Source organism: Mesocricetus auratus, unplaced genomic scaffold (genome assembly GCF_017639785.1).
Source record: "Mesocricetus auratus isolate SY011 unplaced genomic scaffold, BCM_Maur_2.0 Super-Scaffold_100676, whole genome shotgun sequence".
Lineage (NCBI taxonomy): Eukaryota > Metazoa > Chordata > Mammalia > Rodentia > Cricetidae > Mesocricetus > Mesocricetus auratus.
The window spans coordinates 70,339,436-70,354,166 of NW_024429266.1; the positions used below are offsets into that span (position 1 = coordinate 70,339,436).

The 14,731-nt window shown below is 41.1% G+C and overlaps 1 protein-coding gene across 41 annotated transcripts in view; it reads right to left on the reverse strand.

The window, feature by feature from the left end:
* The window catches only part of Clasp1 (cytoplasmic linker associated protein 1), a 227,789-nt gene that overhangs the window by 78,990 nt on the left and 134,068 nt on the right, over nt 1-14,731 (reverse strand). For 29 of the 41 annotated variants that reach the window (XM_040738741.1, XM_040738739.1, XM_040738753.1 and 26 more), the window contains 3 exons: nt 6,064-6,171; nt 4,595-4,621; nt 2,458-2,625 (listed from right to left, as the gene is read on the reverse strand). In XM_040738741.1, coding sequence (XP_040594675.1) covers nt 2,458-2,625; nt 4,595-4,621; nt 6,064-6,171 — 303 coding nt within the window. The remainder of the gene's footprint in view (nt 1-2,457; nt 2,626-4,594; nt 4,622-6,063; nt 6,172-14,731) is intronic. The other 12 variants (XM_040738743.1, XM_040738742.1, XM_040738752.1 and 9 more) reach the window with 1 other exon arrangement.

Here is a 14,731-nt window from a genome sequence, read left to right on the forward strand (position 1 = left end):
TGCAGCTTGCAGTAGCTCTGCCTTCTTCCCCCAACTTGCAGCAGGAGCGCTAGGGTTATGAAGGTGAGCCACCACACCTGGCGTTTTCTGTAGGTTCTGGTGATCGAACTTATGAAGCTAGCGGCTTTACCCACAGACCATCTCCCTGGCTTTAGGATTAGCTTTTGAGGTAAATTCTAAGCCTAGTTTAGCAGCCACTAAAACTGCTTAAGTTTTAGCTCAGTTAAGTGGTTTGGTGATTTGAGGAAACATGTTATCTCTCTTTTGAATATTTATATTTTAAACTGCTAGGTAGTAAACCAAATGACCAGTTATACAAATATATATCTAGTATAAACTCAATGATCACAGGAAACAATCTATTACTAAAAAATGTTAAGCACCTAACACCTTATAAATGGTAAGTATAAAGGTACATTTTACTCATATGTATTTCTTTATATGTATGTTCTCATCAGAACTTCATGTATGATCTTAAAATTCCAACACTATTTATGTCCCTCATGAGCACCACAGAAATAGCTTCCTTCAAAATAATACTTTAGATAGACATGGTAATACAATCCCAGTACCCGTGAGCAGATCTCTGAGTTCTAGGCTAACCTGGGCTACATAAGACCTGTTTCAAAAAACAAAACCAAAAAAATGCCACCTTCAAATATGAGCTGTTTAGAAGGAAACGAACTCCGTTATTGATATTTCAAGACACTAGCCTTCAAAGCTCAGTTCTACTATGCACAAGGCACTGCTGGAGAAAAGACTAGAATAGCAGGTCCTAGAGTTATGCTGGATTACTGAAATTGGGTTATTCCCTAATTTCAAGAAGAATGTGAGGGTTGGTGGGTGGCATGTCAGCCGTGGGCAAGTCTGTAAGGGAGTTTCTAGATGGGGGAGCTGAGATGGGAAGACCCACCCTGTGGGCTGGGGGCCTGGACTAAATAAGAGTGAGCTGAAAATCAGCACCATGGCTTTATTCCTGGCTGTGGGTGCCACGTGACCAGCTGCCTCACCCTCCTGCCACAAGCCATCCCTGCCGAGACTGGCTGTACCCTAGAACTGCGACCCCAAACAAGCCCTTCCTCCCCTAAGCTGCCGTGATCAGTCAGGTGTTTTATCACGGCAAGAAAAGTACCTGAAACAAATAGTACTGACAGACACTCAAATGTCCTCAACCGAAAACACTCATTTTCGATGTCCTAATAGAATGCATGCATACATACAACTTACATAAACTTCAGAAGTCAACAATGGCAAAGACAGCTGAAGATTCACACCTACATTTAAAAATAAAATGTCCTTCCGAACAAAACCTAAGCCAAATGCAGACAGCTATCATTTCAGTAGCAGATGAGACAGTTCAGACATTCACCTCAGAAATTTGAGTTCAAATCAAATTTTACCCACTCCTTCACACCTGCCCCTGGCTGAGCCCTACCAATCGCTGCCCTTGACCGCCGGCCACCCCACACAGCTGCCTGGCTGCTTCTGGGTTTGGTTCTCTCTTCCTGAGAGTATCTTTTCCTTGTACTTCAAAGCAAGACCTACTCCAGGACACCTGTTAGCAGAAAATCTAGAGGGCCACAGGGGTCCCCTGTCAAATGGTCCCTGAGCACCTGCCACAATGCATGTACACCCCTTCCCAAGGCATGAGAAGGGTTTGGAAATGAGAAGCTAAACCTATTTATCTTGAAGTTCTTGGGTCTAAAAAAGAGCCTGGCACACAGTAAACTTTCAAGTAAAAAAATGTTGAGAAAAGTCAATGGATATGAAAACCAAGCCGACAAGAAAAGTTAAAGATGCAATACTCTCATTTTACAGTAATAAATTTGTACTTAGTGAAGCAGATATATAAATGTAGATGCATCAATAAATGTTTGGTATTAAATCTTGAAGTACATTTACATTAAAAGGGAACATGAGTTAGAGTGTTTCAGGCCTGTAAGGTACTGAGGATCATCGGTGTTATAAAGAAACTAAACAACAATGCAGAGCGTATATCAGCTTTCACGTTTCATCAAAATTACGTCAAAAGTAAGTATATATACTCTTTCACTATAAGTCTCATCAATTAGGCTAGAGATCAAAACAATAGGGGCCTTGGAATGCTTTAGAAAATTAATATATACTAGTGATAGAATGAACTCAGTGAAAGAAAAATGAAGAGCAACAGTGCTTCTAGTTAGGAAAGGAACTCTTATTTTCCAATTCTAGTACTTTGCAAATGGTAAATTCCCACCCCATCAGCTGGAAGCCTAAGTTCCACACATTTCTCAGGGCTAGTGAAATCTCAGTGTAATCTGTATGGTACAGCACACAAAGCAAATGCCTGTTTTTAAGCACAGCTGAAGTAGCTCCTTGAGTTGAAAAGCAGACTTTATGTATCAGACAGCGATTAGAAGAGAACCCGAGATTACAGCCATGCTGGAAGTGAGGTTTCAATTCTTAGAGAATCCTTACCTAATCCTATCCGATTAGGACTTGTTTCTCGGCTACATCCCTGACTCCTGGGAATCTTGCTTCGTTTTTCTGAAGACAGAGTTACAGGTGGGCCTCTTGAGGAACCCCCAGCAAGTCCACCATAGCCACTTCCCAACAGCTTCCCAGGGGAACTTGACCGGCTGCCAGCTACAAGTGAAACAAAATAATGGTGAGAGATGGCTATAAACCAGGTGACAATTCATGGTAATTAAAGAAACACGTTTTCACACACGAATTTGCATGATACATTAAGAAAGTTTTATAGAAAAATAGCATCTTAGTTGCTAATACTGTTTTTTAAACGGAGGACATAGGATTACCATCATAAACGTATTTGTCTAAAACACCCATGAGCAAACTCTAAGATGGAGGTGCAGCTTCTAAAGGAAAAGCTGACAGTGGCCCAGGAGCACCCCGCTCCAAAGTGCAGCTCTACACATTGCCAGAGACATCTGCAAGCACTGTCCCACTAACACACTCACAACCCCAAGGAACAGACTGCCTAGAAATCGGGTGTAATCACCGGGTAAGCAGAAATATGAACACAACAAAACTTCTTAGGCATTAACATAGAGAAAATGGGTTTGAGAAAATGCCATTAATCTAACAAGCGGAAGAAAAGACATGGGGTGAGATAGCTAGAAACGGTTAAAAAAATCAGAGTAAGATGGCGTAACTAAGCTTAAACCTATCAGTGCTGTAATGAATGTGGTTGGACACCACTCATCTATTAAAAGACAGGAAGTTTTTGGTTGACTTTTGTTGTGCTAGCCAAGTGCTCTACTACTGAGCTACACCCCCAGCCTTGAACTAATAAAATAAATAAATGAAGCAAAACTATATGCTGTCTGTAAGTGTCAAATAACACACTTAAAACAAGCAACAACAACAACAAAAAAGTGCAAACACTGGTAAAAGGGTAACTGACCACAAAGATAATAAATACAAACTCCAAACAATATACTTTTGAAATACTAAGCAAGAAAAATAAAAATATAGGGAGAAATGGGAAAAAAGTCATCATTATTAAAAGAGCCTATCAAAAACCTAATAAGCCTCAAAGAAATGGACAGAGCCAGCAACCAAATGTTGTATGCATAGTGTTTGATAAGAATGTGTAGGACACATACAACCATGACTTACAATGACAACTCCTCTGTTAGCAACAAATCACATATACAACCAGTCATGCCTATATTCCCTGGTGAGGCGGTGACCAACTCAGTTTGTGTAACTACCCTCAACTGCCTAACATTTCCTAATGTGTGACTTCACATGCAAACTCCTCTTTCATATTGTATATCCCAAAATACTTTTTGTTTCATTTTTAACACCCATATTTTATAACTATTAGCTGTGTACTAAACCTCCAAACAAATCTCAGAAAACCTGAAGAAAAAATGTGGGCCACAATCCCTGAGAAATATGCAATAAAACCAGAAATCAGGAATAAATAACAGGACTCCTAATCTTTATCAATAGCTAAATATCCAGATATGGTTATAAGCATTTAATATGGGATAGAATTCTCTCCTAGAAAACAGCAACATTTTAAATAATATACACAAAATGACAGCCACTTAACAGATTGTCTCCCTAAGTAGAGAAGGCAGTAAAAATTTTAAATATAAAATATAAAGTATTATGATACAGAACAGAATGACCTTCACAAAAAATAAAACAAACAAACCCTTTTGAAACAAGTTATCCACAAATTACTTTCTTACAGAATAAAGATTTGAAAATGTATTTTACAATATGTCTCAAAAATGTATCTCATCTATTAAAACTATCATCATTCAATAGAGTCACTTGGTTGGCTACACAAGAAAATTAATACCTAATATTGACTAAGCTATACACAATTTGGAAAGAAAATCATTGTAAAAGTCAGTAATGCACATTATTATGAAGAACTATCCCAAGACTTGAACACGTAATAAACTATTAAGCTATGTCAAGGGCAAAAAAGAAATGTATTTCAAACTTTAGTATTTGGAAATACAGGAAAACGCAGAAAGATTAAGCATAAACAGAAATTAATTTTGTGCAAAGAGCATGGCTGAGGTAGAGTGCCAATGACAACAACAGAAAAGCAAGAAGAGAAATGGCTTACCACCAGCGGGGTTAGCAGATCTGGATCCTTCGTTAGGAGAGCAGACCAAAGGACAGGCAAAAAGTGGATTAAAAGACAATAACACAATACAGAAGGTCAGCATGCAACACAACCCAAATGGCTTATTCCCAAGCACAGGAGCAAAACCGGTACTGTTCCAAGGGTTTGTTTTACACACAGCACACAGTTTAGCATTTATCCCTGGTCTGTTTGTGAAACACCATCTATAATGAACCAAGCTGAAGAGATGTGGAGAAGACAAGCCCCCTGCCTCTCACAGCACACCTCCTCAGCTTTCAGCAAGAGGGAAACAAGCACAACTTGGTCACCTGTGCCCAACTCCATCTTTAACAAGATGCCCATGGCTATGGACTGTGTTCACCCTTGACTACCTATGGCTTCCCTTATCTTAAATATCTAAAATATTTCAATCCTTAAGGACCCTAAATCTAGAATTAACAAATCTACTTCAATCCAGGACTATGAATGTCATATGCCCATATTTGTAGTATAAATATATTTACCTCATTCAAATTATTATGAAAGTAATGAATTTGTATGTGTAAGCCTGGGGTGTAGGCTCAATCATGTGTTACTATTTAGCAACCTCCATTCCTGTGAGTACACCAGGCCAAAGTGGAAGTGAGGAACCTCAAAGTCAGGCTTGGTATGCTCCTGAGGTTTGAGATTAAGACTCTCCTAATCTAAATGTCACCAGAGAAGCAATTTTCACCTCTTTCTAAGTCCAAGTGACATTTGGATTTCTATAGCCAGAAAACACAGCACTAACCCAGCTGGAGTGGGGAACCCAGCAGAGTCCATGGCCAAGAGCTAACAAAAAAGAAATGTAAGACTTCTCTCAACTACCATTCCCTACAGGAAATCATATTCAAAACAGATTACATAACAGGTAAATTTTGACTTGAAAGACTTCAGGATAGGGAGTGAAAGTTGCTATCAACGTGTGTGTGTGTGTGTGTGTGTGTGTGTGTGTGTGTGTGTGTGTGTGTGTGTGTGTGTTTATATGTTCCTGAGTGTGCATGCATGTGTGGAGGCCAGAGGAGGATGTTGGGTACCTTCTTCAACCACTACCTTCTTTTTTCAGACAGTGTCTTTTACTGGGATCCAAGGCTTACCAATTAGACTAGAATGGTCAACCAGCAAGCTCTAGGGATCCAGATGTCTCCATCTCCCCAGTACTGGGATCACAGGATTACAGCTAGCTTTTTATGTGGGTACTAAAAATCCAAACTCAGGTCCTCAAGCACTATAGAGACAGTCATCTACCCAACCCAAGAAACAGGAATCACCTGGAAAGGAGACCAAAGCATACTTGGAATGCTCCCTCTTGAAAGCCTACCTTAGCATTGTGGTTAGAATGTCTCAGAGCTGCTGGAAGTCTCTGTCCAGCTGTGGGACCTGCTACTAAGGGAAGCTAAGGAAACCAAAGCATAAAACACACTGCTTACGCTGAGACTGTGAAACCACTTTGGCGCGACTGCGGCCCCGACTGTCTGACGGTGTGGAGGCAACATTGGTGGCACTCCCCGAGCTTTGCCGTCTCGTGCGGATCCGACCTGGAGGATACAGCAAAAAAGTGTTTTCATAACATCTTTGGCCAATGTGACCTACATAAGAACCCACACCACAAGCACAGGGCACTGATGTAGCTGACCACGCAGGGAGCAGGGGCTTCTGTCAGCCAGGACCCCCATGAGAGTTAAGACACCAGTGTGACCACAGTAGAATGAGCAGTGATGAGTGTGGTTTTGAACTCCCAACAAGGCTGCTCTGGATTCAAGGAAGCACAAAATGCCTTTCTCCATGAGCCAGCTACAACTGGCCATGACTGACACCTTCCCAGCCCAGCAGATAAAGCTCGCAGAGGAAGAATGCAGAAACAAGGTCTGAGGTTTGAAGAAGGTTCAAGAAAGTGTAGCATCAGGGTGGAGGGGAACCAGTGACTTTCAGTAAAGTTTTAAAAAGACATATAAGCTGAGTATGGTGGCACACCCTTTGGTCCCAGGACTTGGAAGGTGAGGCAGGAGGATGAGGAGACGTTCAGCACACTCTTGACTACACAGTAAGTTTGAGGCCCACCTGGGCTACATTAACTACTGGACATTTACTAAAATTATTTACTCTACTGAGAACTATGATCTCTGTCACATTAGAATTCTCACAGCACTGTATAGATAAGAAAGAGCAAAACAGGGAGAAGTCTCTCCAGTGTCACAGTCTGGCATAGGTGCCTGTCGAAGGCCAGCTGGCTGGCCCCCAAGTACCTCTGCTTTCTGTAAGACACCCAGCAAAACCCAAGAAGGCAATCAGGCAAAATGAACATTAAAAAGCAATCTATTTTAAAGTTATTACAAGTATAATACTTAGGTCACACACATTTTTTTTAATTAACACCTATATCCAAGAAGCTTGAAGAATTAAATCCCACTTGGAGGATTCTCACTCCCCAGCATTTGGCAACATGGCCCTAAGGCCAGTGCTCAGGACTCTCAAATTCCTTTTCTTTTCTTTTTTTTTTCTGTAGATAAATATACTTGCATGATCAAGAAACATATGTCACTGTTTTGCATATTTAAAATTAAAATGGGACTTTAAAGTTATAAACATATTGCTTTACTCAACAATATATTTGTGAGTACACATGTGGAATGGATTTTTCATACGGTCAAGGAGAGATTTTATCTTTTCTATATGACTAATTCTCAAATAAATTTCCTCAACTCTTTCCTTACAATTTATAATGCCTCTCTCTCAGAGCTCTACTTCAGCTTTTATACTCATGCAAGGATACTTTATTTTAATTACTAAAAGAACTTTTAGATTTTATTTTGCTAACAGTAATATATCGTACATGTACACACACACACACACACACACACACACACACACACACACACACACACACACACACACACACACAGTTTCTTGAGACAGGGCCTTGCTCGGCAGTCCAAGCTAACCTGGTATCTGTTATGTAGTGGCCTCAAATTCACAGCAATCCTCCTGCCTCAACCTCCTGAGTCCTGGGATTTACAGCCATATGCCACCACACCTGGCTTTTAGTCATTACATTTTGACCTTAAGTTTAAGACTTTTGCTAGACTTTTTGTTAGTTTGTATATAGATCTGGGGTTACCTAACCTATAAAATAAGCCAGCCATCAATATTTTTCAAATTACACATTTCCATTTATTTGCCTTTATTGTGCTGTCTTACTCATGTAACAAAGCAAAACAGGAGCAGCAGAGCACTGTTGACTCAAAAGAAATTCTTAAAAATGCTGAGTTTAGGGGTACAACTCATTGACAGACTGTATAGGCAAGGCCTGGGGTTCAGTCACCCACACACACACCCACACATACATGCACACAAAATGCCCCTTGTCTTTTCCCAGTAAAGTTGCCTTTTGCTGGCCATGGATGCAGGTGATTATAACCTGTTTTGTACTGCAGTCATGACAGTGAAAGCCCAGAGCCCCGGGGTTCAGTCAAGGACCTCGGTTTAACCAGCCTTGCTACCTTCCACCTGGACCCTGCACTCATGACATCTGGAGCTGGGTGGCTGTATTGTTTTTTCTAGATTAGCAGTGTGTCCTCAACTGGAAGGATCATTTTGGCCACTGAAGTCTATGCATTTCACATATACCCCAAAAAATTAAATTTCACATTTCTTTGGAACACCTTAAATAGGTATTTTATATTCCCCCATTGACTCTAAAGCCCTTTAGGGTTCATTCTGTTTACCTTTCTCTGATGGGCCTTCAGTCTGTACTTGCATATGTGGCACACAGAACAAGGAAATCTAACTGGAAAACCCAAGAATAGATTCTTCTGAGAAAATTCAGTGTCCTCACAGGACCTACACACACAGACTACTTAATTCTACAGCAGGGTCTCAGGCCCCACAAGGGAGGTGGAGACATCAGCTTACAGTATGTACAGAGCTCAGTCACAAAGGCTTAGAGAAGACTGATTGCTCCATCAAGGACATTGAGGACAGCAAGACGATCTGAAGAGCTTTTCTACGTGTACCTTTTCATGGACATATGGTCCCTTGTTGATGCTAGTTGGCTTCCGGCCAGCTCCTTGCACCTTTGGTGAGTTCAAAGTCTTGTTTTCTGTGTGCCCTGGCATTCCTACTATTATGCTATAGAGTCACCTGAAAAGGCCTCTTGCTTTTTTTAACTTTCTTTACTTTTTTTGGAAAGTAGCTACATAGTTTGAAGGACTTTCTGGTGTGCTGTGTTCAGATATGTGTTTATTTCATAGGAAGAGAAACTGGTTTCTATGGTAATTAGTTGGCAATTATAAGTGCCTGGATATGTGTTTTAAAGGAAAAACACAAAATGTTTTGTGGTCTTCAAGAGAATCACAAGCTACTGCACAGACACGGCAAACCACGAGAATATGCTTAAACTGTGTACCATGATTAAATGATTGACACAGAACATATTTCAATTGTGGTGGACCACAATTAAATGACAGATAACCACGAGAGCATACTTCAGTAGTATACCACAAAATTATAAGAGACAGAATAGGTATGAAAGGGGACAAAGCCAGCCTAAGTGAGAATAGTACAAGTAATTAAATAACTGTATAACAATGAAGGAAAAATTGTAGACTTAGCGGGGGGGGGGAGTCAGGGATGCACAGAATATAAATATAAATATAAATATAAATATAAATATAAAGGTAAGAACAGACACTGGGAGAAGCAAGGATTTTAGGAAGAGGTAAGCCTTCAGTTTTCACAGAATCAAGGAAGAACATTCCAATTTCACAGCATTCTAACACTGCTAAGAATTCTCTTTCAGCCATGTTTTTATTCTGCTGGAAAAGACCCTAAATCATGGGAGCCTGAAGCTGTGTTCCAAATCTAACTTACAGAAATGGTTCTCAACAGTCAATTCAGGCAGAAGCCTCCTAATCCATGGACCCATTACTAAACGTGGGAACTGTGAGAAAAAATGAGTAGTAAAAAAGTTGATGAATAGTCAAACCAAAAATTGAATTCAAATTAAAGTTCATAATGAAGCCTCTGGCAGCACTTATTCATCTGACTGTAATGTCATGAGCTGTAATGTTTTGTCTTTTTAATGTGCGAACTTCTGCTCTTACAGAAACACAAGAAAGGTAAAGATTTCTCACATTTTCTATCATCTCTCATTCAAAAATATTAGTCTACCTGTGGAGTCTGACTTGATTGATTGATTCACTGATTTAGAGAATGTCTGATTTTAAAGACCACTCTTTGACTTGTTGGCTTGAGTTAAAGTCTTGCTCAACGACAGAATTTGTGATGATTTCTAAAATGGCCCACGCCATACTTATGCTATCTTGTACTATGGAAAGTGGTGAACTATACAACAATCAATCAATTCTGAAAAGTGTTGATAACAGTCTGTGTTCTGCACTCCTAATTATTCAGGCAAGATTTCATTCTTTGCAGAAAAAGAAACAAGTACATTTATGCTTTTGTCTTTAATAAATGGTAAAATTGTATGTATGCTGAAGAATTGTTTTACAATGAAATTCTTAATAACTTATAGTACTTGAGTGGTCTGTATACTTATTGTAGATATCCATATACCCAGGGGCTGTATAATCATTTCTTTGGTAAATAGAAATCTCAGAAGCCTTGGCCTAAGGTAATTAAAATACCAAAAGCAGCTTCCTTTGCACTAAGGTTAAGTTCCTAGGTTTGTACAGAAAGAAGTCTTCAGTTCCATCTCAGTTCTCTCTACATTGGGCATCCCAGCATGCCCACCTGCTTTACATCTCACCTGCTGGGACACAATGAAAGCAGCCCCTGCTTGTGCACAGCTGGCTCTCAACACAGCCAGAATTTAAGAACTTGGTCCTGTGTTAATTTTGCTACCTATCACTCCTCCCTTCAAAAGAACCATGTTTTTAAAAACAAGTGTAGATTTTTTTACTTTTATAAATAGACCTATTTTCAGTTGTAAAGAAAGGCCAATTACTTAAAATTAGGAATTTTTAGATAAATAGGTAACAATACTAAATGCTTCTTTTTCAGCAAAATCTAACTAAAATTTAAGTTCTTTTTCCTAGATGGCAGATGAGGCTGTCAGTTTTTACTAATCATAATTCAGCAAAAGTTAAGCTAACATGGCCTTGTGTGTGTGTGTGTGTGTGTGTGTGTGTGTGTGTGCGTGCGCGCACACACACACACACACACACACGCATGTGGAAGCCTGAGGTTGACATAGAGTGTCTTCCTCAATTGCTCTATTACACACTGAGACAGGGTCTCTGAACCCACAGTTTGCTGATTCAGCTAGTGTAGCTAGCCAACTTGATCCAGGCATCCCCTGTCTGTCTCCCAAGACCTGGGATTATGGGCAGACCACCAAGTCCAGCTGACTTGGGTGTGTATACTGAGGTTCTGAACTCTGGTCCTCACACTTGCATGGGAACTTCTTTGCCCACACTGAGCCATCTCTCCAGGCCCTAAGGTGATCTTTGGCTACCAACCTGATTGATCGGATTTTCTCAGTGGTGCTTGTTTTGACATAGGTTTCTCTCTGTAACATAGGCTGGCCTTTGCTACAATCCTCTTTCCTCAGCCCAGAACTAAATATAGGCATTGTGCCACCACACCCAGTTTTTTGGTTTTTCTTTTTGTCTCACGGATTAGAGATTATAAAATATTTAACAGACTGCAGCATTGACCATGCCCATTATGTGGGAGAAGCCAGGGATAAAGGAAAGGAAGATAGGGGAGCTTGCTCTCTTGGATTCCAGTTGAGGTTTGGAGACTAGAGTGCTGAGCTCAGTTCTCAGCTTCTCATGTAAGTGGCCTCTCTCTCTGATAAAGTGCATTTTTGAACCCCCTTTGTCGGTATCATCAGTGCAGTTCGTTTACCATCTACAACAGACTTATTTAAAAAGATATTTAAAGGCTGACAGCTGGGAGTCTGGTTCAGTGGTAAAGAGGTTACCCCCTATACAAAGGCTCCAGGACGCATCCCTTTCACTGCTGAAAGAGAGGAAGCACAATAATTTAAAAAGACAGAGGAGGCCTGGGCAGATGGCCTAGTTTCTAAAGCGCTTACCAAGCACAAGGGCAAAAATATGGATCCCCAATACTCACATAAAAGGCAGGCAGGCAGGCAGGCAGGGTAGCCACCTGTAAATCTAGAGGTTGACGTGCTGGCTAGCTAGACTGGAAAGAATCAGAGATCTCTGAGTTCTGCAAGAAACCTCATCTCAATAAACAAGATGCAGAGTGAATGAGGAAGACACGAGATGCCAACTTTGGGCCTCAACACACACATGTGCATGTATACTCTTACACATATGAATATGTGAAGAATAAGGAAAAGGAGAGGAGGAAATAGAACACTAGATGAGAAAGTTTAAGGGTACCAAGTGGTATTGCTGTATTAGCCTCCCCACCCCCACCCTATCTGGGACAGGACCTTACTATGTAGCCCTGGGTGACATGGAACTTGCTGTATATGCCAGACTAGTCTTGAACTCACAAAGATCTACTTGCCTCTCTGCCTCTCCAGTGCTGGTATCAGAAGCATACCCAACATATACAGCAAACAGCCCTTTCTTATCACGGGCAGCTTGCTTTAGCATCACCAGCTCTGAATTTCACAGCTTGTCTGCACTGAGACATCTGTCCTCTGCTCCACCATGACAAAGGACTTGGGTAACCCTGATACAAATACTATCCTCTTCCTGCAAAGCTTCCTACTGTCTCTTTCTTCCTTTTTCCTTTTTCTTCTTCTTTTTTAAAAAATATTTATTTAGTTTTTGAGACAGGGTTTCTCTGTGAAGCTCTGACCTGGAACTTGCTCTGCAAACGAGGCTGGCCTTGAACTCACAGAGATCCACCTGCCTCTGCCTCCAGACTTTTTGGATCAAAGGCGTGCGTCACCACTGCCCTGACCATTCTCATTTTCTAAAATCAGATCATTCCATCATTTCTGCCCGAAGGAAACAAGAAAGCGACTTAGTGCCTTGTCCAGTAACTGAACAACCAATTTAACTTTGCTTGGGTCTATATAATTGATTAAAAAAAAAAAAAGAATGGGGGAGAAAAGAAGAAAAGAATTCTTAGTGGAGGAGGCATAATAGGCTGATTTCAATTCTGTTATATAGGGAATTCATTTTATACAAACTATTTGTGGTGGCTTGAATGTGAAGTGACCCTCATGGGCTCATGTATATGAACACACGGTCCCCCGTTGATAATGCTATCCGGGGGCTTGCTGGAGGAAGCACGTCACTGAGGTCAGGCTTTGAGAGTTTATTGCCTCGTTCCGCTTCCAGTTTGCTCTCTCTGCTTTGTGCTCGCAGAAGATGGGATCCCTCAGCTCCCTGCCCAAGCTTCCTGCTGCCACGAGCCGCACTGTCTTCTATTAGGGACCTGTGACCTTTCAAGATGTGATTTCTGACTTCCTGCTGCCATGCCTCTCGCGCCATTATGGACTCTCCTCTCTGGAATCAAAAGCCCAAATTCCTTTTATTTAAGTCACTTTTTGCCAAGATATTTTATTGCAACAGAAAGGTAGCTGACATGAAATTCTATTTTATTCTAGTTTCCCACTTCCCTTCCATCTAGGACAAGGAAACAGGATTGTTTCATTGGAGGACAAGAAACAAAAGTACTACTATCAGCGAACAAGAAAATAATCACCCAGCCAAGGCCTTTGGTTAACCCAAATAAAAGCCTCAGTTGGGTAGAGGCTTTACAAATCTGTCCAACCTTGAGATCACCAACAAGACTTCTTCAAGTTCAGGTTCTCTAGATCCTTCTGACTTAATCAGCACCTTCAGAGGACATACCCAGGATGCCTACCTGCCTGTCTGCCTGCCTGTCTTTCTTGTAAACATTCATGTTAAGTCTAAGCATGAGACATGTCTGAGAAATAAGTGCTCACACTACACTCCCACATGCACACATACCAACAAATAAATGTAATTCAAAAATTGCTAGCCTATTCTCTCTTTTCCTTTCTGAATCCTGAGACCTAGATTGTGGCCTTGGGAACAGTATGGCTAAGGAGGTGGCACTGTTGACAAAATGCTGGCTCAGCATGCTCAAATCCCTGGGCTTGATTTCCAGCACTGATAAATGTGGGTGTGGTGGTGCATGACTGTAACCTCAGCCTCACTTGGGAGGAGGATCAGACTTATAGGTCAACCTTGGCTAGCTAGAGAGTTTGAGGCCTGCGTGGGCTACATGAGACCCCATCTACAAACAAAATCAAAGTATACATAAAACTACTCTGCTGGGGCTGGGGAGAGGGCTCAGTGGTTAAAGTTCTTCCCATACAAGTGTGACAACCTAAGTTCAACTCCCAGGGGTGCCACATAATGGAAGGACAGAAGTGACTCCCTTGAAAACTGTCCATCACTCAAACCATAGCATACACACCTACACATTCATACACACACCATACACACACAATAATAAATAAACTTTAAAAACTACAAAGAGCTACCCTGCTCAAACCTGAATTCCTCTGTACGGTAGCCATTTCACAGTTAAAACTAAACAGGCTGATCCTGATTGTTGAAGATATCTGGAGGGCTGGGGTCCCATCCACAGCCTCAAACAGTCAACACTTCTCTAAATGCAACTGTTGAAGCATTATCCTGCTTTCTACCCAGAAACCTTGGGAAAGAATAATGTCTAACAGTTGCAAATCTAAGGTCAATGCGGAGTGCATCGGTTGTGTCTCAAGTCCAAAGAACAAGGGAAGAACTCAGCAAGAGCTTCTTGGCCTACAATGTGGACCAAGGGGATGTGGAAACACTCATTTCTCTCCATGGTGCGGACCCCAGTGCTCAGCTGAGAAAGCTATTATCATGGGGCTGGTGAGAGGATCAGTGTGCACAAACGGACAAACAGGGGCACAAATAAAAACATCACGTGATTCAGCAGTACTCTTCATAGGAAAGCAAAATATTCTCTAAAAATGTCTTTGTAGCACAGTAGGAAATGTCACTAGCCTTGAACCTGAGTACTTGACACAGACATTTACTTTCAAAACCAGAAAGATGAACCCAAGAGGCCCACACAGCACCAAGAAGAAAGTGTAGCTCGTGTGGGTCTTCATGAGCAACAAACCCCAAG